At 42.1% G+C, this 24,652-nt stretch overlaps 1 protein-coding gene across 1 annotated transcript in view; it reads left to right on the top strand.

Moving 5' to 3' along the window:
- The window catches only part of e2f3 (E2F transcription factor 3), an 82,415-nt gene extending 58,688 nt beyond the window's left edge, over positions 1–23,727 (top strand). The window contains exon 7 of the mRNA XM_069516802.1: positions 21,628–23,727. Coding sequence (XP_069372903.1) covers positions 21,628–21,653 — 26 coding nt within the window. The 3' untranslated portion in view covers positions 21,654–23,727. The remainder of the gene's footprint in view (positions 1–21,627) is intronic.
- The last annotated feature ends 925 nt before the right edge of the window (positions 23,728–24,652 follow it).

Genomic DNA, 24,652 nt, shown 5'->3' with positions numbered 1-24,652 from the left:
TGTGAATCTTTTTTTTTTTTTTACCACACATCTTAACTTACAAACAAAGAATAAAATGGCTGCGTACATATACAGTTGCTCATTTAGTGCCTTGGAACTCATGAACAGCACATTGAGTTAAGTTAAGTCATTTAAATTAGTCTTTATTTTTGTCGCTGAATGTGGCTTCATCTCTAAAATGGAGGATTTGTTTGTACGAGCACACGTAATAGAAAATCATGAAAATGTATCAAATCACCTTGAGTTGGTATTACACTGTCAACAGTTTGCTATTTACTGTCCAATAATAATGCATCATTTCAGAATTTAAATCACTATAGCTACATTTTAAAGAGGAATTCTTTTGTTTAAATAAATGTTTCTATTATTCTGTCGTCTATCTGTTCTTTCCTTCACTTTCTCAGTGTCTCTTCTGGATCAGATCGTGCTTTGCTACTGCACGTCACCTCTTTTCCCTCACTCACTCCCTATACTCCAGTAGTGTTTGTTTGTGTTTGCCTCTCCAGGAAGTTCGAACAAAATGCTGGCATGCCTCTCTTTCCTCCCCTACCTCCACCTCGCTCGTCCCAGCTGTTTCCTCTATCCTCCCTCTCTTTGCCTCAGCAGGGCTCCCTCACCCCCTCCCCTCCTTCAACACCCATCCATCAGTCCTAATCCCTAACCTGCGATTCCTCAGCGGGGGACGGGGTCAGTACAGGGCTCCAACAACTTGCCGCCCTGCCAGAACATCCATCCCACAATGCCCCTCATTTCCCTCCCAGCATGCTCCGCCCTACCACCCCACCACCACCACCCTGGCACCCTGGCGCTGTTGTCTGCTGGTTTGTGATTGGCTAGTGACCGCTGCATCAGAAGGGAACATGAGGGGGAAAAAACAGCCATTTCCTTTCCACAAACAGCTTGGAATTTAACTGCCAACCCACTGGCAGTTGAGCCATGTTTAAAACAAGTATGTTTGCTCTTTTGAAGTTTTTATAGTTGCCAAGTCATGGGGGTTATGTGACCAGCTGTGAAGCGCATGCAAAACTGTTTGCATCTGTCACTGAGCGTGTGAATTCCTGGCTGTTTGCAAAGCACTGCCACCAACCTCAGAGCCAGGAAACGTAAAGCCTTCCCGCTTGTTATTTTGTCATTGCCGAGTCAGACAACAAGGCCATGCTCCCGGTGTGTGTGTGTGTGTGTGTGTGTGTGTGTGTGTGTGTGTGTGTGTGTGTGTGTGTGTGTGTGTGTGTGTGTGTGTTCTATGACAAATTTTGACAATTCATTTTTAGAAGTGCTCTTCACACAAACTGTGGGTTGTTGACAAAGTGCTCGGTTATAATCATATTCGGCTCACCACTAATTCATATGATAACTGGGATGGCACTCAGTAGAGTTCCATTATGAAACCACATTTAAAGTCTAGGGTCACACACTCCGATCGAGCTTGAAATCTAGTGTGAGTTAAATCTAGTCTGAGATGTGGACAACTCCAGCCAATAAGTGCAGGGCAGAGTGAAGATGGTGGAGTTATAGAGGCTTGTAGAGATAAAACAAACAACAACCAAGTGTGTGAGGGACAGGGTAACTCAGGTCACAAATTAACTGCTTCGAGCTCGACAGAAAAATGTGGCCTGAGAGCGCTCTGTATTAACAAGAGGACCCGTCTGTCACTGAGCTGCTGAACCTTCAAAAAACGCCCATAAAGTTTTTACCATCTTTTACACCATACCTCATCATCGTTGTCAGTCAACTCTCCTCTCATCTGGTGATAATACTTCCTTACTCTCTGATGACACTGAGCAGAAACCTTAACTACAGCTGCAGCATACTGACAACTGGTATTTTACAGATCAGATATGTCTTTGAGTTCATAATGATTATTGGATATTATCTGGACATTAACATGTTTCAGTTCACACAATGGTGGTATAGGGTGGTGGAGGCACATTCAGGCTGAAATGTTAATGTTAAGTTTGCTCTTTGTTTGTTATGTTGGTCAAGGAAATATGTGGATTAATGAAAAGTAAATGAATTTATAATAATCCAATCTCATCCACACGTTTTCTGTTTAGTGGAAATTCTTCTGACACTATTTGTCTTGCTCTGGCTCAGAAGGTTGTGGTCCCCATTCATCATCTTTCCCACAGAGGTTTCAGCGGCACAGATGATTTTCAACACCAGACCTGGTCGATTTGTGGTGGTTTGGAACCTGGCTGCTTCTAATAGTCTGCTCTGTGGTCTGAATCAAATCAGACCTCAGAGAAATCAGGGTGCAAAAAGTACAAATGACGACAGCTATGGTGGGGCTGGGTGTTGAGTGTCAATTAATCGCAAAAGCAAAGCGACGTAACGGCACATTTCTTACACCAGGCCCCCTGACAGGATAATCCGACCATGAACATCAAGAAACACATCAGTATGTGGACTCGCTATTGCTCAACACACACTGGAGTCTGCAAACAAAATCATCTCAAACACACAAAAGTCACCCATTCCCTGAGGCTAATAATTGTTGATAGTTCAAATGCACAATCCAATGTTTTTCTTTCCATGACTCCCTCTTCTGTCTCTCTCACATTCTGTTGTTTCTTGGAAAACACTCTGTTGTCTTTGGATGAAAATCTGTGATGTAGACAGATGGTAGAGGACGATGGTCAAGAGAAACCTTTTTATTAAAACTGCTCCCTTTTCATGCACTTAGTGGAAAGTTGCTTCCAGAGCCAAAGAGTTGTCTTCATTTGTTATTTCTTTCCCTTTCATTTAGTTTCTCCAGTGCTTTCCATTTGCAGGCACAACAAAAACAGGATATCCCATCCTGTCTGTGTTATGGCTGTACATGTGAACGCATGTGCCTCCGTGTTTGTGTTGTTTTTTTTTCTCCCTGTGATGTAATGGTAGTCAGCAGTTGGCTGTTTGTTTGGCCTACTTTCTCTCTATCTGCACTCATCATCTGGCATAGGGGAGGAAAATCCCATGGTTCCCTGTGTGTGTAAGTGATGGGTGGGGACGTGGGGTGTCACACCTGAGCCCGATGATTAGTTGCAGTAACCCCCTCCCCTCATCCCCCCCAGACACGCACACACAGGCATACACACACACACACACACTCACACACACTCACACACACTCACACACACTCACACACACAATCCCCAGGTTAATGACACTGACATGAAGGATATTTGCTACCCCCCCACCCATTCCCTCGGAGATCATTAGGCAGTGTTGTGCGTCCTGATTCATCTTCCCCTCTCCAACATGTGTCCACTGGCCCACAGTTCCACCAGATGTATGCCCTGCAGCTACAGTCCCACTGCCATCTCTCAGTGTGTGTGTGTGTGTGTCTGTGTTTTCTGGCACCAACTCCACATTTTCCAGGCTGTTCAGAGGATAAGGGAACAGGGTCACCGTTACAGCGCTGTGCAGAGGATTGCAGCTTCCATCCACCCCTACCTCTATCCTTATACCCTCTGCTCGCCATCTCTGTCCCCTCTTGTTGCTCCCGGCCATTCTCATTACTTTCAGGGGACCAAGACAAAGAGGATCTTGTCAGGAACCGTCCCCCTTCAGCTCCCTCACTCTTTCTCTCTTGAGGATTTAGAGCGAGAGACACAGAGAGAGTGTGTGAAAGAGAGAGATAGGCAGAGATGATGGGGCTTGGTGGGGTGTAAATGGGGTGAGATGACAGACTGGAGTCGGGAATTGGGGGGGTGGATCATGGGAGGCAACAGATTTAACAGAAGTGGGGATGAGGATGGGGTGGCTGTTGTCATGGAGACGAGTCGCCGTGGAAACAGCCCCCTTTTTCCAGACAGACAGACAAGCGAGCAGGCAGAAAGGCACATGGGGGCTGACTGCTGAGTGTGTAAATATGAAAGGGGTATGTGGGTATGAGAGAGTAGCGACCACGCCCACACAAACACACACACAGTATAACATGGTGCAGTGCCTAAAAACTGCTGGGTTTGCAGAAGAAATAAGAAGGGGAGAAAAAGGAAATGGTTTGATTTACAACAAGAGAAAAATGGCACATACTAGGATTTTAATGTTTCCATCTTTCCATAGATTTCTAATAAGGATGTCCTTTTTTGGCCCCGATCTCAAACAGAGCCCTATAATACTGATATATTTGGAATATTATATAAGTGTCTGCTGATACTCCAATCCAATATGTTCCTTTCATACCTACATGGTGACTCAATATCTATCTGACACAGTAAATTAACAACACGCCAACCTAACCTTATGAATGTGTTGTGTGTATCATCGTGGCAGAATTCAGTCCAGGAGACACCTTTAGAGGGAACTACCCTTGATGTAGTTGAGTACATTGGCAGGTGTTAAAATTTCAACGTGGCTGACTTTTAAAATGGGCGTGGTGCGGTTGTAAATCTCTCATAATGTAGTCACGACTAGTGAGTACCTATGTGCTGAAACTTGCTGTTGTGTGTCTTGGATGGTGTGATGCCTGTCAGTCACGCTATACAGTGTGAGCATTTTGCGATAAAGGCCCAGCAATTCTATGAGCCAGTGACAATGCAGTAAGCATGTGCAGTAATATCCCTTAGACTATATATAATGATGGACGGCATGACGGCTGCCTAAAAGTGAAGCCAAAGTACGTTGATCGCCCCCAGGTGGCTGGCTGTAGTATAGCCTACTGAATAATAATTGATGGGAAATACATTTTTATTCAAATTTCATTCTGTTATTTATGGTAGTAGTTGTCACACTGACGTACATCCTGTAAGTTTAACAAGTTGTTATAAAAACAGAAACATCACAATAGAGACAGATGAAACTGAGCCACGATTTTATATTGGAGGGACCTTGATACCGTGTCTGCACACCACGATTGCTGCTGTACAGACCCTGGCTCCAAATTATGTTTTGGCCCAAGATGGCAGCTTTTGTATCTGGGATATTTTGGCTTCATTTCTGGATAGTGAGTTGATAAAATGCATTGGCTAATTACCACTAAACAATAAAGTCAGTAACATTTTTCATTTCAGTGCAATATATCTAATAGTTATACAAAAATTGTGGACTGCCATTCCTACAGCCCCACTGCTATGAATATGAGAAACTTTGTTTACTTTCAAATCCAGTGCAGTTCAGTATGCTTATTTCTAACACTTGTGGTTGTTGCCAAAGAGATCTGTGCAATTAACTATGGTGGAAGCAAATTTGTTAGATAAATAGGATTTGCAAGCCTTCATTCCCACTTCACTATTGTTTAAAAGTGGCTTTGAACTCTCTGACACGTCTGTAAAACGTGTCCACCACAACCTCCCAGCAATGTCCTACCATCTGTTGCTCCCATTTATAAAGCACCCGTTTGTGGTTGTGTGACAATTGCTGTATGCTGCAAAGCAAATGTCTGTTATTGACTTTGAACAGTGTGAAATGGGGCCAACAAATGAACTCCTAGAAGAGTCTTTTGATGATTCTCATGCAACTGGACATTCTAGCGGCGTACCTTCTTAATGTTTATACCTGGTTGATGGAAACACACCAGGTCTAGATTTAAGTCTTCCTCTTCCTTAAAGAGTTGCATTAGTCGTTGTGAGCATGTTGTGTTCTTGTTGAATACAGTGATTTCTTTAAACCAGAGACAACACTGACGGCGCTCTGACTTTCAGTAAAGCCACTCAGTGCTCTTGGTCAACACCACTCCCACTCCACACAGCTCACATACTCACCAATGTGAGTTGTTGCATCAACATTTAATAAGGAGGCTAAATAAAGAAAAGGAATCCTACAAGGTCAGACCATTGCGGCTGCACCATCATGTTGAGTCTGCCTCAGAAATGTAGCAGAGACCACTTGTTATGACCTGAATCCACGCTGTCTGACTATGGATATGTATTTGACAAGGTTGGCTGTAAGTCTGTGATTTCACACTGATTTGTGTGGTAACAGTTAATGCTTGACCTTAGTGAACACCCAGTGATTGGCCCCTGACAGCAGTCAGTCATGAGTGGTCAGAGGCAAGTTAAACATAGTCAAACATAGAAATAACCTTTCAAAAAAATATCCACAGGAGTGTAAAAAAAAGGCCTAAGACACAAAGGAATAGTTAAACATTTGGAAAACTGCACGTATGTAGGGTATACAGGAGACTGGAGGTAGGGGGAAAATAGAACAGGAAAAATAAAAAAAGATGCTCACCAGCTTCTCTAAATCTCACTCATTACAATGATGCATATGTCAGTCCAACGTGTACATAAAAATATTGAGTTCCACAGCAACAAGGAAGCACATTGGTGTTTCATTTTGTCTTTTAGCTGCCTGTTTACACAGATGAGGCAAGGTATTACATTGTGTCGTTGTCTGCTGCTTGAGACAACATTATGTGCTTTTAGCTTAGTTTTAAAAAACCTCACAGAGCTTTAAGTGCAGCTGAAGTCTTACAAACAGCAACGTATTAGCCATTAGCTGTCATTGCAGCAGGCTATACCAATTTGTATCAATACAAGAATATACTGTATCATAACTGAGGTTGTTGTCATTCTGTGCTAATAGAAAACTTCACTCTTGGTCGGTTTTAATGTAGTTTCACTATTACATTTTACATTTTTTGTCAGTGTTCACATTGTCCATCGAATTCACAATACATAATTAGGGCCTTTACACTAAAATCACATTATTTCCAAGAGACTATTGAAAACTGCAAGTAATGCTGGTAATGAAATGATTCATTAATCATCATAACACTCTAAAGTCAAGCTGTTGCTATGAAAGATCATCTTTTTACTCTGGCAGCAGCTGTGGATGCAGAGGTGTCAGGTCACAGTGCAGCAGCAGGTAGTTAGGAAACAAAAGCCCAAATGGAACAAAAAGTGGGTGTGTAAGGCCAATGGCCAGAGATGATGCAAAACAATAAATAACAGATGGACACTGTTTTTCAAAATGGTTTGAATTTGCAGTTTGGACTGAAATGACATGTCAGAGTTTTTACTGATTTATTTTAATAAAGAATATAAGAATGTAAATAAGTCACTTTTAAAGTTGATATAATTCTTAATATTTTTCCACCGTGGAAACAAGTTAGGTTGTTTTCAATCTAAACTTCTTTAAAAAAGTCTAAAAAACTCCAGTTTTACTCTGCATTTATCACCTCACATGACATTTTTTGATTAACGCATTAAAAATGAAGAGTGAAAACACTGCAAATTAAAAAATATATACTTGTCTGAGCTGGAAAATGTCCCTTAACCTTGCAAACATATCGGTCATTGTACGTCTGATACGACCCATCTCAGCTTCTCATGAAGTAGTGCCCTATGACGGCAGACATACCTGACCTTTGTCAAATGTTTACAATAATAAACATGCAGTTTAGCTTATGGAGCAGTCACTGTTTGATTAGGTTTATGCACAAATAGCATGAACTATATGGCTCTTTATACTGCTGTAGGTTACCTAACATCCTGCTTTACTCCAATGAGAACAACGGCTGGTAGAGGTTATATAACAATAAACTGTAACTGGGTCGCTTGAACTCTATTCCATTTCTTAAATGAATACATGAAACACCCTTAAATGTCATACTTCCATCATGCTTTCAAGATTGTTTTTCACACTTTGTGGTTTGACGGACGCTCTTTTAATCACGCCATCCAGTTGCACGCGCCTCTTCTGCAATGGTTTGATGTGGCACCGGCTGCAGAATTAGCTCCGCCAACGGCTGATCTTAAAGAACCGACTCTTCATATACACGCAGCAGCAGCGGATGGAAAAAATACAATAATCTGCATTTGATGATCCAATACATCCAACCAGAACAACCATGGAGTCAGACTGACAGCCATGACAAACCAGCTGTGGCTGTAATCAGGTTAAAACCTGTTTGTCGTGCTTTCCCAGGGTAAGAGCCTGTGAGGTGAATCCTGTTAAGAAGCACCACCCATCATCCATACTGCAGTGACTCATACAGGCGCACCGCATATAGAACAGCCTGTTTCTGCAGCAGCTGAGGGAGCCACGTGTCTACACAGTGTGTCCTCAGGTCACCTCTCCATAACTTGGTTACAGCCACTTTAGATAAGTCCCTGCAGCTCCACATGTTTACATGCAGCGAGTCTGTAGATTCTACCCTGACTCTATGTTCTGTCTTTTTCTTCAGTCCTATGTTCCCTTCTGTTCAAATTTCTGTTTCTGCTATGTTTACCTGATTATTATACATGGACAGTATCAGGAAAAAATCAAAATACAATAGAATAGAAATAACAGAAGTATCTTTCTCAGTGTGTGCCTGTGCCCCACTGATTCATCTTGTTTGACAGTGGCATCTCAGTGTAAACATATCTTTATCTCTGTCTGCATCATATTTTTATTTTCATTTCTCTTCATTTGCTCTGGACTCATTTGAACTCCTCTGTCCCTGTTTCCCTTTTCTCTCCCTCCCTCCCCTCCTCCTCCCTCCTCCCTTCCTATCATCCCACCTCAGCTATACCCTCATCCTCCCTTCTCCTCCCTCTATCTTCTACATGCATCCACCTCCATTTTTCAACCTCCTGTATCACCTGCTTTTACCCTTTCTACCCCTTATACCCTTCTTGCTTCCTCCCCTGTCCTCCCATCTCTGCTGATTCATAAGCCCACCCCCCTCATTGTTTTTCTCCCTCCCACCTCCCTCAAACGTCACGGTTGACTTTAGGTAAAGAGGGCAACCACATGAGTTGAACTGAGGTGAGATAGAGGGAATGGGAGGAGTGAGATGGTGCTAGAAAACAAGGGAGGGAAAAGGGTAAACGGGGTGAGAAACACTAAATGAACTGTATGTGAGAGAGAGAGAGAGAGAGAGAGAGACTGAAGGAATAGAAATAGTTTCCGCTTGCATGTGGAAGCACAGTCTGGATCCACTCAGAGCAACTCCCAGGAGGATGACCAAGACTGTTTTCTCTCTGCCTCACTCCTTTTTCCTGAATGTTTAGTGCTGATAAACTCCCTGCGTCCAAAACAAAACCCGGTGAGATAAGACTCCTGCTAAAATCATCAGTGGGCCGTCCGTCTCCATTTTTACATCTTTGTTTTCTCTCCTCATACTCCCTCTCCAGCTGATAGGCTTTGAGTGGCTGGTGAAACTGTGCAAACACTTGCTACCTTATCGCAGTCGCCCCTGCTTTAACTTGCTGAATGTGTACGTGTGTTTCTGAAGGTGTCTGTGTGTGTGTGTGCGCGTGCGTGCACCTATTTATGCATGCCTGACAGCACTGTAGTTGCACTGGTGTTTGAAGTCATTATGAGTCAGAGCCACCGGGTCAAGGCTCCTCTGCACACTCAGCAGTTTTTCATCAATGTGCACGAACACTAGTGTCTGTGCCTGTGTGTGTTTGTCTCCGCCTGCAGTGTGCATATGTATATATGTTGCATTATGTATGCCAGCATGTGCTCTGTGTCTTTGATTGTGTGTCTCTTTCTTGGCGCCGTGAATAACTTTGCCTATTTACATGCAATCTCGAGGGTTTTGAAGCCAGAGGAAGGTTTTATGATTTATTGTGACAATAAAAACATGCAGGTATAATGAGGCAAAGAAGAACAATGCTGTATCAAACAAAAGACACCAGAGAAAGAATCTGCGGTGTCTTATTTAGAAGTATATCTGCATATCTACAAATATCTACAAAAGCACTGTGCAGTGGTAGAATCAGAATATAGTACTGCAGTACAACAAAGACTCTATATGTATGTGTACCTATATATAAATATATAATATGTATATAAAGGTGGTAACACTGTCGCCTCAGAGCAAAAAGGTTCCCAGTATGAATCAAGGTTTGGTTTTCTCCAGATATTTAGTTTTCCTCTCAATGTCCAGAGTCATGCAGATTGAGGTTAGATTAATGGGAGACTCTTATAAGTAGGTGTAAATGTAAAATGTTGGCCTTGTGAAATGCAGGCGTGTTCCCCGCTTCTCATCCAATGTCAGGTTGGATTGGCTCCAGCTCTCATTGCAACCCTGAAAGGATAAGCGGTAGCCTATAGATAATGGTGGATGGATGGATGGATGGATATATATATATATATATATACATACATACATACAATCACACCTGTACTTGGAGCTCTGCACTTGAGATCAGATCACCTGCATCAGATGTAAATCAGGTCTGGACAGGGCCGATGACTCTGATTTGTGTTTCTAGGTAACACACACACAGACAGAGAGAAGAAGGTAAGTGATCCCAGCTCCCCTGAGCCTGAGCTCATCTCCCGTGGCTTAGCCTATTGGATTAACTGTGCAGTCCGTGTGTGTGGCATTTTCATGTTCTCCTGTGCATCTGTTTTTCAACGGCTGTTCAGTGACTTACTATTTTTACACAAGTGTGATCCATTTATATTGTCCATATAGAGAGGTGTCAAGTCAAGTGTGTGTGTGCAACATTTCATTCTCAAGCCTCAGGAATAAAATTCTTGATAGAGTTCATAACAGGTTACCAGAAAACATTTATCATAAAAAATCATTATTAAATAATTTTGGTTAGCTTTATATTTATACATGTATTTATATTAATTCATGGATACAGACATGGGGAACTAAATATGAAAAATGAAAAAACAAACAAACTGAAAGACAAATAAAAGCCTTTTTTTTAAAAACCACTGAAAAAATGTTTTTATTGTGAATGCCTGCAACATGATTTCTCATCCGTCAAGTCATCCTCTTCCCAGAACTGAGAAGGCAGCTGACTGATAGCGACAGGGACTTTGGATATGATAATTGCCGCAAAATTGCTTATATGTGTTGTCACTTTGAGTTACAACAGTAACAAGTGTGAGCTGACTGAGTGGGTGCTTCGCTCATCTGAGTGGGACAGTGCATTAGCCTATGCAGTAAAAAACCTCCGACCAGCCGTTAAACAAGCCTGTCTTAGCACAATGTCAGTGAGTTTTAAAGTGTGTTGCTTACGTCTTTATGGAATTCAGTGAATAAGTGATAGTTGTTTCTACTGCAAGACAGAGTATAGGTGTCATTCATAGGCAATAGGCCATAAACCCCACTTCCTTCATGTTAGTGGATGGGACATCAGCAAAACTAAATAATCAATTTGAAAGAGATTTTTATCAAAGAAGGTTTCTTTCATTTTAAGGTAGTTCTTATCCCATTTCTGACTGTTAATGGGGTTTTCTGTGTCTGTTGCTGTTTGCTTTTAATTCCTGATTTGAAGCTTTAAAAATGGGGTTAAATGTCATGATTGACAGCTAAACCTGACTTGCTATTGGTCAAGCATGTATATATCGGCAGGAGCTTGCTGCCATGTCTCCATCCCCTGATTGCTACTGCACAGACTATCTTGAAGTGGCGTCAACCGCGTTTGTATCTGAGATGTTTATGATTAATTTCTGGGCAGTGGGAGGAAGTGGAGAGATGCCGTCCATCTTTACATACAGTCTATGGTGTGAATGCACCTAAAAAAGACACTAGGGTTTCATTTGAGATTGGATCATTCTGAATACATTGGGAGGTGGTCTGTGTTTATGTGGCTGGATTTTGTCATCAGTGGGAATGCAAATGTTTCTTGGGCTACACTGCAGGACTTAGCTGACATTCTACCACCCTGCTAAGCCTGTTTTATTTCATACATCACTAACTTTTTCTGCTTCTAACTTTTATTTGCAGCCCTTGGTCCCCCCTCCTATAGAAACCTCTGCAATAGTCTGACCTTCCCTCTGTCCCCTGCCAGATTGTCTTGCTCCCTCGAGTGAATGTATTCCAGCACTTTCCTTGGTGTTGCTTCCCTGCATATTTGCCTGTGTTTTTGGACAGATGTTTGCCTGCCTTATGTGTGGTTTTGCTTGCCTTGCCTGGAATTACTTTTATATATGATCACTGTGAGTAAACACAGCGGCTTTTATTCCTAAACCCCGGCTTCCTGAGTGTCACTCTGCCACAGACGTCCCCTGACCTGCTACGATTTCATAATAAACCAGCCAGCCAGCTTTTACACTTTTCAGCATTCACTGATTTATTATACACCGCCACAATATTACCACGGACCACAATATTTAGATTTTCAGTTTTTTCCTCCAATACGTCAGCTATGTTCATTGTTTTGCTCCTTCCACCACTCTCTCACACACCAGCACACACACAAGCACTGGCTGAAAACAACATCATTAGATCTTCGCGAACAGACATGACGTACGTGTTAATGTTCATGGAGAGCGAAGACGTGAGAGCCGATCACAAGTGTTCACTCAAGGACACATTCTAATGCCAGGTGTGAACTCACGTATGCAGTGTTGTCCAGCGAGCTGTGATCAGATCTCTCAGGACGGTTGTTAACACCAGGTCTGAACAGGACCTAAAGGACCATATGCACACAACAGAAACCTACAATATTAATAATAATGAACCACAGCAGCCAAGTGTACAGATGTAAAGTCTCAAATCCCACTAATAATTCATTCAGACGTTCAACATTGTGATTGCGTTTGCTGTGGAGATCCAACAGATAATTCACTAGCTGTTGACAGTAGCTCTGCACATGTTATTGGCTCTGACCTACTACAGTCTGAACCAAAGAACAACTAAGGCCTTGACCTTATTCGACCTTTTGACAACAAGTTCAACCTGAATACCTCTCATACCTCTATATATACATGCACATGTATTGTTACGCCATAGTCTCAAGCCTCCCGAGTACCAATTAACAGCTGCCAGCATGGCTAACAATCCCTTTAACCAAAGCCTAATGAAAGCCCTAGCACCTTTTAAGTGTCTCTCCATCCGTGTAACGAGCTCTCTTCATTATCAGAGCCACGGACACCTAACACCGAGCTAATTATACAGAGCTGGTGGTGGGGCTGGGGACGGATAAGTGGGTTTTGCCAATGTATTGGTCTGCTTATTAAAAATGTCTTTGTGGTTTTTCAACACCGGTAGCGTGGACATTCCTATATGTCTGAGGCCACACAATAAGGTGTAGTTATTTTTCTCTTGCTTAGCCTGACTCACCAGATTCATCAAAATGTCATCTATCAGTAGCTGTATTGGAAAAATCGTATCACTCCAATCAAAGGCAACAGAGGACCTTCTGTCTGACAAACAAAGAATTGTGTGTGTGTGTGTGTGTGTGTGTGTGTGTGTGTGTGTGTTGTTGTTGATATGCTTTAAACACCAGCATCTGGTATGAGACCACAAACACTGCACGCGGCGCAATATGATCTGTTATTGACTCAAACCACAGGTGAAGAAGACATTCCTCTGTCCGAGATCTGACTGGAAATCAGATTATCATATTCCATCAGCAAAAAGATTATCACGCCCCACATCTCGACATGATTCTTGCTTTTGTTCCTGCTGTCTGCGTCTCTTTTCTCTTACCCTGTTCCTTGAAAACATCTTGTAACGATTAGGACTGCGTCGGGGTCTCCTGAGGACACAGGAAGGGCCTGCTCAGAATCTAAATAAGGCGGGTGAGGTAAAGCACTGCAGTGTGGCGCGACATCAACAGGACGCGACCTGCCAGCCATGCAGCACTTTCTCGCTCCGGGTCGCTCTCTCTCTCTTCCTCTCTTTCTCTCTGCGCTTTGTGACCGTGACATTGCTGTACCCTTTCCCTGGTTCGGAGCCAGACATTTTTGTCCCACGCCGTCATCTGATCTGCAGCCTCATGTGAAGTACCTACTGCAGCTACTGTCCCGCCTCTCGCCCTGTTTTAAACGATTACACGGGGCTCTCTTTGACATTCTAGTGTGATGAATGCTAATCAGATCCACCCTGATGCTATTAAATGCCTCTTAAGGGAATATCTCCTACTGGTGTTTGTGTTTGAGATCTGATAAATTGGTTTGTGGATTTGTCAAGCTGAGACATCCACCTTTGATATGATTACACTTGCAGTTCAATAGCCTTATCAAATCTTAATCCAGCATTGCATCTGCTCATTGGATCAAAATCCTTTTGAATCCATTTAGGCAGAGTTAAACAACTAAAACTCAGTAGTTTAGTTAAGATCTGTAGTCACCCTTCTTTGTCGCCTACTTTGCTACAACCTGGGGATACAACAAGCAGCAGAAAATATGTTTAAATATACATCTGACACATTAAAGGTCCAGTGTGAAACATTTAGGTGAAAGGGATCTATTGGCAGAAATTGAATATAAACTAATCCTAGAGTTTCATCTAAATTGTACAAATTGTTGTTTTCTTTACCCTAGAATGGGCCCTTTATATTTAAATACTTTACATCGGAGGATGGTCCTCTCTACAAGGGCAGTCATATTTTTTACACTAGTCCAAACTGGACAAACTAAACATCTTTTGAGTCTTTATGACAACTGAAGGTTACCACAGGTTCTCTTTCATGTTTGGAAGACAAGGGTGAGCCGAGGTGCATTCAGCTGCAACATGCACCTTTACCACTAAATTCTACACACTGAACCTTTAAAGTGAGGTTGGGATTTTCTTGTTCTTGATCCAAATACTCAAATTACTTGAATATGAACTCTTCATTTGAATGATTAAAGTGTAAGGTGCTGACTGCTTAAACTGATGGAGTTAAGTTAAGAGAAGCCTGAACACTTCTGTGATCTTGCTGAGATGCAAAAAGATAGTGTTCAGACAGTTTAGATGCAGAATGACTGCCCACAAAGCTCAGATAGACCCCGAAGGCTCTTTCAGATCAGACACGACAGCTGCACCGCTGCGCTCTGAAACCCATTTGTTCAATGGCGTGTGCCACGCGAGGATGGTTTTTCACTGCGCTGAGTTCAAAAATGCTTTGTGGTGTGACCAACACTTACACATCCAATAGAAACAAAGCATCCAGCCAGGCACTGAATACTAAGTGATGGAAAAGCCAATATTGAATGTCTCTGTGCGGCTCGGGCCACATTTTTCTGATCCTGTCCGAGTGGCAACTGACAGAGCCTGACTCAAACCTGACAAGCGTTCTGATTTTGTGTCTGAACCCGATCTGCCCATTTCAGTTTATATAAGCTGCACTGGGTTTGTGTTACTCTGTCCCTGACGCTTATCACTAATTTAATGACCAACCCAACCTACCCGAATATCTTTTAAAAACTTTACAGTGTATTTTGGATCAAGTAGGCACATCAGGTGTGTTTTAACATTCAGGTAGCAAGTAAAAATGTAAAACTGCGTATTTTGCTCTGAAGCCAACAAACTGTATTCCACAGACCAAGGGGCGGTGGAGGCCTGAGAAATGTCTGCCTTTTGTTAGGGCTGAACTACCGACAAGTGGAGGATAAATCACAGACACTTGTATGTGCTTTGTAAATACAGTGAATTATCTTTATCTGAGATGATTTCAATGCAGAGTATGTCAGAGAAAGTAAATATTGCAGCTCTTCAAAGCACAGCTTTAACATTCAAAATGGAGGAAAGACTGTTGTAGTAACAATGAACACATGAGCACAAGTGCACAAAAAACAGTAAAATGAAAGTTTTTAATCCGAGCAATAAATGCATGAGATTAAAGTAGAATGATGAAATATAAAAATGAACGCAGTATGTCAAACTATTTTAATATTAAATATGAGTACGCTGAGTCAGTACTAGCTACTCACGCAGTTTTAGCACAAATCATCAAAATCACCTCCAAGAAAAATTTTGCTTCAAGAAAATTGTCCTGTCAACTCTATGTCACCTTACAGCATCATCTTCTAATGAAGTTTGTGTGTGTGTCGGTGTGTGTGTGTGTGTTACAAATAACATTAGGAAATGGTCACCCTTTCTCTCAAAGCTTTTCCCTTCGCTGCTGCTCTAAAAACACTAAGGGGAAACCCCCTCCACTGATGAAAATAAGAAACAACCTGTTTGTTTGTGCAGTTGTGTGTGTGTGTGTGTGTGTGTCCTTGGGTTCATGTCGTAACTCCATCCCCTGTCCATTTCCTTTATAAGTCTGTCTGGATATGTGTGCGCATGTCTATGTCTGTGCACGTGTTTTCTGTATGTGTACGTAATGCAAAGAGACAGCTCAATCTGCTCCCTCTAATCGTGGGGATACTGCGACCCCGGCAAAAGACACATCCTATTTCCTGTGACATGGCTGTAACTTCCTGTCACCCAGTTTTCATGGACGCTGTCCCAGTCACCCTCTTGATTAGCTGCCGTGTGTGCGTGTTTGTGCGTGTGCATGCGTGAGTGTGTGAAGCCAACAGAGTCCATAGGCTCACTCGTAGCTTTGCTGCACCAGAGCTGATGAGTTGATTACTGAGACAAGACTGAGATTGTATCTGCCTCCACTCGGAGACGGGATTGGGAGACGCATGTGTGAGCCTGTGTGTGAGTGGTTTTAACATAATGAAGACCAAATGTCCTGACAATGATAGAAAGATGTGGGCAGTGATGGCGTTTGTCCAGACTTCTGCACAGGGCCTGGTTTAGGGGTTGAGGCTTGAATTTATAGTAACGCCTGAACGAGGGATTCAGTTATATGAAGCATCGCAGAATGAATAACCTAAGAATACATCCATATGTTGTCAATCGTGTTATTGTCTTTTAAACAATGCCAGTATTGCAAGATGAATGGGATCCTATCCTCTACACAGCCGTTTATATTTTGTGCCTCTTCTTGTCCTGTTCACATGGAAGATTATTTACAGCACAAATCGAGAAACTGATACTAAAATTTGATTTATGGGAAATGTGGTCTTCATTTTGGCATCTGTAACAAAACCAGCGATGCAGCCCATGGGGCATTTGTTTAAATGTGACACATATGACATCTTTAAGGCAGCATTTATCTGTTTTAACAACTCAAATACTTACAATATGTGAAACATCACACATTTGACATTACAATGTAGGAATTTGATAAGTATTGAAGTGCTCATTCTAAACCTGCCTTTTTGCTTGTACTGTGTTGATGCTCTCGAGTTATTTCCGAATTTGTCCTTGTCATTAGTGAGTCCTCAGTCCACAGTTCTGCAAAATTCCTTCACTTTTTATTGCTTGTGAACCAGATAATTATAATTTTTTCCAACTTTCCCTATGTTTCTTAGTTTTTGTTATTCAAATGATAATGGTTGTGCTGAGAATGTCACCAGCTTCATTTCGCAATGACAACACTCATGCAAAACAATTTAAACCAAAACTCTGAAAACTCGTCTTTTGGAATAACAATATTGACTTTGCGATGGAAGCAGCCAACACCTGACTGAACCATCAACAAGCCTGAGGTTGGTGTAAATGAAGAAGCACATTAATTTAGTTTTTTAACCATGGGTTGACTTGTTTTACTCGCCATACGTTTGAAGTACTTTGTGTCACAAAATTGCAGAATACAAATCCATCAGTGTCGGCAGCTCTAGGCACTGAAAATCATTGCCTTGGAATATAATCAACCTCGCAGTGAAGGTGTGTAAAATTCCTGTAGCAAGCAAAAAAATATAACATTATTAATATTGACAAAAACACACAAATGCCAAATCCAGTTATGGTGTGGTTAAAGGCATTAGAGATTAAAGTATTGAATGTGAGGACGTCAATGTGTAGTGTACGATTAGAAAGCGTGTGTGTGTCTGTGTGTGTCTGTGTGTGTCTGTGTCTGTCTGTGTGTGTGTGTGTGTGTGTGTGTGTGTGTGTGTGGATCCCTTCATGCGTTTCCTCCTTTTGTCCGAGGCAGAGGCTGTCGGGGGTTTAAAATACTTTGGGTGCAGCATTTTGACAATTTTTTTGTACCCCTCCCTCCCTCCCTCTATACACACCCATCCCCATCTCCCCCCCCCCCCCCCCCCCCTATTTATGCACATCTCCACCTTGTTATCACCCTGCAAAAGCCAAAAAGCTACGTTGCCATGGCTACAGCCTCCCCATCAGAGACGGAAATGTGTGACTTGGAGGTGCCACAGCTATTTTCACGGCTGGTAGAGACACTACCATTAACAACTCCTATACGCACTCCTCACCCATTGCGGTTTGCCCTTTATGACTGCATGCATTCAATGTACATCTCCATTCATTAAACCGAGACACTCAGCTCTGAATCAAAACACTTAATAAGCTCTTAAGCATTAACGACGACTATCAAAGCTCTTCTCAGTGGCTGTTTGTACCCTAAAGATAGAAGAAATGTATTTGCCTGTCCAGCAGTGTCCAGCAGTGTCACAGTCAGATGAATTACGACATGTGAGTAGTAATTAGAGGCATCACAGCAGAAGACGAGTAAATAAGACGAGTCAAGGGTGAAAGAATTACACATGCACGCTGTGGGCAACCTGGACAATAACCAGGATGAGGCAACCACGCAGAAAGCACCACAGGAAAGATGGATAACGGCAAAGAAGACATACAAATATTGATCTGCTGGTTGCAAACTTATGATGAAATTCAAGGGGTGGCTCAGTGTTTAGGATTTCCACCTTGGAACTATATAATCCCCGGTTGACATCTCAGGCCTGATCTTGGTTTGAGTCCTCGTCCTCCCGTGTGGAGCTTGTTCTCCTCTCCATGTGTCTGGGTGCCTCCTGTGTTCTCCCACAGTCCGAGCACATGTCAGCAAGGCGAAGTGGAAACTCTATATTGCCTGTCAGTGTGAGAATGAATGTGTTTGTCACCTGTGTGTTGGCTCGGTGATTGAGTGGCGACCTGCGCTGGTTGTACTCGGTGTCCTCTCCCACAATGCACTCTGCCATAATCTCAAGCTACCTCTGACCCTGGAGCGAGTTGTATTGAGCACATCCATTCACAAGGAGAGGTGCCACATCCACGATCTCTTTTACGATGAAAAGTCTAAGAGTCATAAAAGAAGAGGTGGGGTTGAGGGTTACCCTTTTAAACATCCATTAAGATGCTCTGATTAGCATTTGTGTTATCATTCTGCATCACTGACGCTACTGTACTCCAGGCAAGGTTTGTGCACTTGTGTGTTATCATTTATTTAAAATCAAGAAAAAGTCAGTGTTTAATTAGAATTAGTAAAAGAGAAGATACCCCAGGGAAACCAAAAAGAAACTGATCACAGATAAAGTGGGAATTTTTTTAAAGAAAACACGCCATAGAGCTTCAGGAATTATGGTCCCCCAATAAATCAACACATCTGGGCAAGAGTGATTCTCGACTTCTTTCTAGGTCAAATTAAATTCTATAGAAATCATATATAAGTCTGAGTGTCACAGTAAATTAGCATATGAGCTGTAGGTCACTGCATATGACAAACTTAATGCTGCTCCACCAAACAAGCTGCTCAGTCATCTGAAGTGACAACCACTTGTTAACTACTTATTCAAATAAGCCTGATAAGAAATATGCTACAGGACATTTATTCACACTTTAAATATAATTTCAACTGTACAATTCTTGAATGTACAATTTCTCTTAATATTAATGAATAACTTGAATTCAATATAACTGAAATATACATTAGCCCCTTCAATTAAACTAAATGAACATATAGTATGATACAACAAACTAGAAATTAAGCAGCTGTAAATGGTTCAAGCAGCTTGCGTATAATGATCATTTATGGACAAATTATTATTTTTCCTTTTTTGTATACTAATGAACAAGCTGCTTGCTGCAATACATAATTTGTTTTGCTGCTGTAAACACGCAGCTTTCTCGGTTTGTCAGAATTGTAGCAGGTAGGTGCAGCGTGTGACAGCCTTGTTGCTGATCTATTGCATCTCGTTTGTTGTTCACACAGTGAGCGTGTCTACTGCAGAGCCGCTACGTGAGGTTTCTGGTATGACTACAGTGTTTCCTGGAATAAAAGTAGCCTATGTACCCAACTAAATGTCAGGACTCTACGGTATGAAGCCGAACATCTTCCAGCCCAGGTTTCGTTAAAATAAATGAATTCGCTGGCGTGCTTTTACTTTGAAGGTACAGGTAGAGTTGCTTATCATTGTATTTGTTACATATTCAGGAGAAATAGATTGAAACTGTGGACAAATATAATTTTTACTTTCTGTTTTGCTGTGAACCCCACACATGCATGTGGCACACAAAGCAAATAGACAAGACCCAGACTCTCTAGTTGAACAGCACAGCTCACAGGCAGGACATGTGCCTGAGATAGATGGCTCACGCAGGCCCTGTGGCTACTCTGACTAAATAATGCAAACTGGAATTCTGATCTTTGAAAGGTTACATTTCAACTCAAAGCAGCAGCTGTGGTCCACAAAGTTGGCTCTCCGGTGCCTCCAGTTTGCATTTTGAAGTGTCCTTGGGCAAGAAACTCACTATGAATGAGTGCATGAATGGGTTCATGCGACTTGTACAGTTTTTTTTTTTAAATCAGGGACTCAATATATCAAATAAAAACTTTTAAATGCAACTTCATGGATATGAAATGCACAGCACTCCTCACTGCCCCTGACCACCTGGATTACCAAACACGGCTCAGCTTTGATGGGAGGCACACGCTCCCAGATACCGTCTCCATCTCAACCTGTAGTTGAAGCGCTTGGTAACAAAACTGAGGCAGCATTTCTTTTTTTCTCTTTTGACTGCTGGTTTTAAATTGGGCCTTGCAAACACCATCTGCCCACAGCCCAGCCAACACTCTCGGTACAGTACACGAATAGTCAATGTCAATTAACCGGTTTCTCAAGTGTTCTCACCAGCAATGAGATACATGGAAATCACACTACCTCTTCCAGGAAGTGTGTGAATCTGTGTGTGTGCGTGTTTGTGTGTGTGTGTGTGCATCTGTGTACAGTATGTGTGTGGGAAGAGAGGGTCTTAATTAAAGCTGGTTAATATGCGTATGGTAAGGATTTTTTAGGGGTGAAAACAAATTTGTGGGGAACATATGGTGCCCCAGACGTGACACACACCCACATAATACATAGACACTTGCAGCCAGTCTTCAAAGTGAGATACACACACACACACACTGGCATGCCTGGGCTCCTGCAGAAACCGGAGTGATGGATTCTGGCTGATTGTGTGCTGGAATATCATTAATCCTTTTTCTGCCATTTGGGAAGGTGTGTACATGTATGTGAATGTGTGTGTGTGTGTGTGTGTGTGTGTGTGTGTGAGATTATTTCAAGCAGATGGAGGGAGCCATGGCCTCTTCTGCAGGGTCAACAGGGAGAAGTTAACCAGCACAGATTGTTGCTTTTCGTCTTCCCCTCCTCTCTTTTTCTTTCCCCTCTTCTCTCCTCTTTTCATCCCTCTAAATCAGCCTCAATGTCCACCTCCAACAACCTGCTACTCTCTATTTACTTCTTTTCTTTTTTTATATGTCATTTTGAACAAAGACAAAAGGAGACTGAGGAGCAAAGGAAAAAAAATCGCAGAGGGAACATTTCAATGAAACGCAAGATGTGTATAAAAAATACAGTATTTGAATATATGCATGCAGATTCTGACCGCACATAAAGAAAATATAAATCTATGAAAATATGCGATGATAGGGTAACTGACTCTTTTTTTACCCAACCAGGAAAAAGTGAACTAAATATTAGAATTTGAGGAATTTCTGAGTATTTCCTGAATTCAAGCCTATTTGAATGGACCTTTGAAAAGAAGAAATCATAGGAATCCACACTTCAATGGAAGAAATGAAATTGAAGGAACAAATATTTGAAGAGCTTACATACAGTACAGTGGCCAAATGCCTGAGGCCAAATGGTTGGAATCCATACAATAATGCATCCACAGGCCTTATCGCTCCAGTTCATATGTCTTAGCGTATGTGTGTGTGTATACATGTTTTACAGCACTCCACCTACATGTTCCAACCTGAGACGTCCAGAGACAGTGGGAGCCATGTAGAGGATTAGGCTTCGGCATTCCCAAATCCCAGACACGAGGTTCCTCCACCAATCACGCTGCTGGCAGCTTCCTGGCCTCCTGGTGATCCATGCTGGAGAATCGTGGAACAATGCTCATCAAGGCGATGCCTGAAGGTAAATGGATCTTGGAGCAGAGTTTCTCTTGATTCCCACCCCGAAAAAGATTGCTTCCAAGCATCCAGAGCGGAAAATAACTGGGGAGGTTTTGTGTTTACAAAGGATTGCATTTCAGAAACCAGTGTTTACAGTCGAGCCTCCTCGCTGTCACTTCAATTTAACTTACGTGCCCACACACGCGGAAAATCATCCATTCGCCCACAAAGGTGAATATATATATTCTCGGGCACACAGAAACACTCCACAATTATCGCCGCTGTTGCCAACAAGAACAACGATTCCAACTCTTCTCCTTCTCTTTTCTCCACTTTCCCCTCTCCACCTCCTACTTATTTCCTGTTGTTTCTCCTGCTGTAAGAAAGCAGCGGTAGGTTTCCTCCCCCTGGACGGCTTGTGATCACAAACAGAGAGGAGCATTGGAGAGATGATGGCCAGGGTGGATGGGCCACAGAGACTAATGCTAATACTATAACAACATACTTCCCTGGTCAGTCAATACTTGCCAATACCTGGAAAACAACTGGGAACTCATGGGCCAGAGGTGGTGTAGTAATGAGGTCACAACCTCATACATAGTTAGTCTGCCAGTTGCCATTTTTTCAAGTTGAAATTTTTTACATTTTACTTCCAGTATATCCGTGACCCTGCGTGTACTTGTATGCCCTGCAGCTTATCCGTGCCTCCTCTGGGTTAAGATGAAGTTTGACAGCATCTCAGATTTTTCTTTCTTCCCCCCCCCCCCCCCCTGTTGTTGTTGTGTTCTTTTGGCCGTGAGAAGGTGCGAGCCAAAGCCTGGATGGTGTTTTATAGGAATCATTGATCGAGAGGCGCACATTGATGAGCTGAGGCGAGGCGGCGTTGTGAATGAAGCAGGATATAGTGATGACCCAGGGGGAATCACAACACACTCCAGCCTGATCTCTTGCAAAGCCGCTTGGAACCTGATGCTGTCCGCCCTGATAAATGTACTCTCTCCCTCTCTCTCTCCTCTCCTGTCTCTCTCAGACTCCTCTGCTCTCTCTTTTTTTTCTGGGCCTGATGAATGCAGAGTGAATCAATAATTCTATTCCCCTGCTGGATACCTGATAAAATTTACAAGGACAAGCTTAATAAATTACTAATGGGGTGGCCAATCAGCTTGTGTGCTTGCTTGTGCAGGAGTTGCTTCTCATCTGTGTGTGTGTGTGTGTGTGTGTGCGTGTGTGTGTGTGTGTGTGTGTGTGTGTGTGTGTGTGTGTGTGTGTGTGTGTGTGTGTGTGTGTGTGTGTTGAGTTTAAATTCCTGCCTGGTCATTTGTATGCACAGGTACGTGTGTGTTTGCCCCCCCCTCCTATCTCCTTAGTTTTCTCCATGAAAACACACCAAGGTTGGCAGTGAGCTGGCAGTAGCTGCCTTCACACTTGTTGTCCGTCCACATTGTACATAAAACTGTTTCTTATCAGTGTTTACTCTGAGATTATTCTTATGTTGAGTTATTATTTCTTTTACGAATAATGTAGATTTCCTACTTTTAAATTAGTTTCCCTAATTATTTTGAACTGTGGCACCAATAGTTAGTAGTCTGTTTCATTATGATTTATTCTGAGGGATTAAACATATTAGTTTATCTGTGTAGCATTTGAAAGTTAAATATTAAAATATAATATGTAACTGTTCTGAAAATTCAAACCTTTACAATGCATTTATTATATTCAAAATGTTTCCAACAATGTTTAAATCAAATTTTTGTTTGGTTGGCTTCTGATTGCGTCATATCAACTTTACACATGGCTTTGCCTGTCTCTGCTATAACTTCCGTGCTAAACAGCATAACATCTCCTGTTTCTTCCTTCCACTGCTTTTATTGGTCACTGGTAATTAATTATGATTATTCATTGTCGTTTGCTGCAGGACATGAATAAAACTTTAATACATTACCTCATCTGTGAACATGATATGCGTCATGATATGAGCCGTAAAGTGGTAAAGACAACCACTCCCATGATCCTACACTGCTTAACCACGATATCAAACTAAGTCTTTGGTTATTGTCCGAATTGATAGACCCCCCCCCCCTCATTAATCCTTTTTCTGCCATTTGGGAAGGTGTGTTAACAGGTTAGCTAGTTCTTTCCCCCTTACTTCCAGTCTTTATGCCAAGCTGAGCTAATTGTGTCTGGGCTGCAGCACCATACTTATCTTGCAGACATGAGAGTGATATCAATCTTCCCATGTCATTCTTGGCAAGAGAGCAAATATCAAACTTTTCCTGGAAGTTACAGGTCCATGCCCACTTGCCTCAGGGTAATTGTAGTTCCTACCTGTCAATGATTTATGGGGCCAGATCTGAGTTTAACACCTGAGATTGAGAGTGTGAAGTCAACCTAGAGAGAGCAAAGTTTGTGTGTTTACTGGCTTTTCTATGTTGGCATTGCTTTAAAGAAGAGTTATCAAAACGCTACATGTCACTGTTAAATGTATTTTCACCTCCACCAAGGAGGCAATGATTTTGCTCATCGTACTGATACAATTTGCACCAAAATCGTTGGAGGGATGGGCCAGAGAAAAGTTTAATTTTGTTCTAGTTCAACGGACGAATCTTCAAATTGTTTCCTTAACAATGCAAGAGAGAATTTTCTTTTCAGAATTGTTTCCCAGGAATTGATGTGTGTAAAATCATACATATTTATGGCGTTTATCTATGACTGCTTTGCAGCTTATTACACTGCTTCCTATTTCCTTTAGTTTTTCTATTATAAAAGCTGCACATTGATGTGTAGGACTGTTTGACCTTGTCGGAGGTATGTGCTCTATGTCATTCCAGTTTTTCTCTACTATTTGTTCCTTTGTTAAT

Source organism: Paralichthys olivaceus, chromosome 20, assembly GCF_024713975.1.
Source record: "Paralichthys olivaceus isolate ysfri-2021 chromosome 20, ASM2471397v2, whole genome shotgun sequence".
Classification (NCBI taxonomy): domain Eukaryota; kingdom Metazoa; phylum Chordata; class Actinopteri; order Pleuronectiformes; family Paralichthyidae; genus Paralichthys; species Paralichthys olivaceus.
This window is presented reverse-complemented; position numbering and strand designations above follow the sequence as displayed.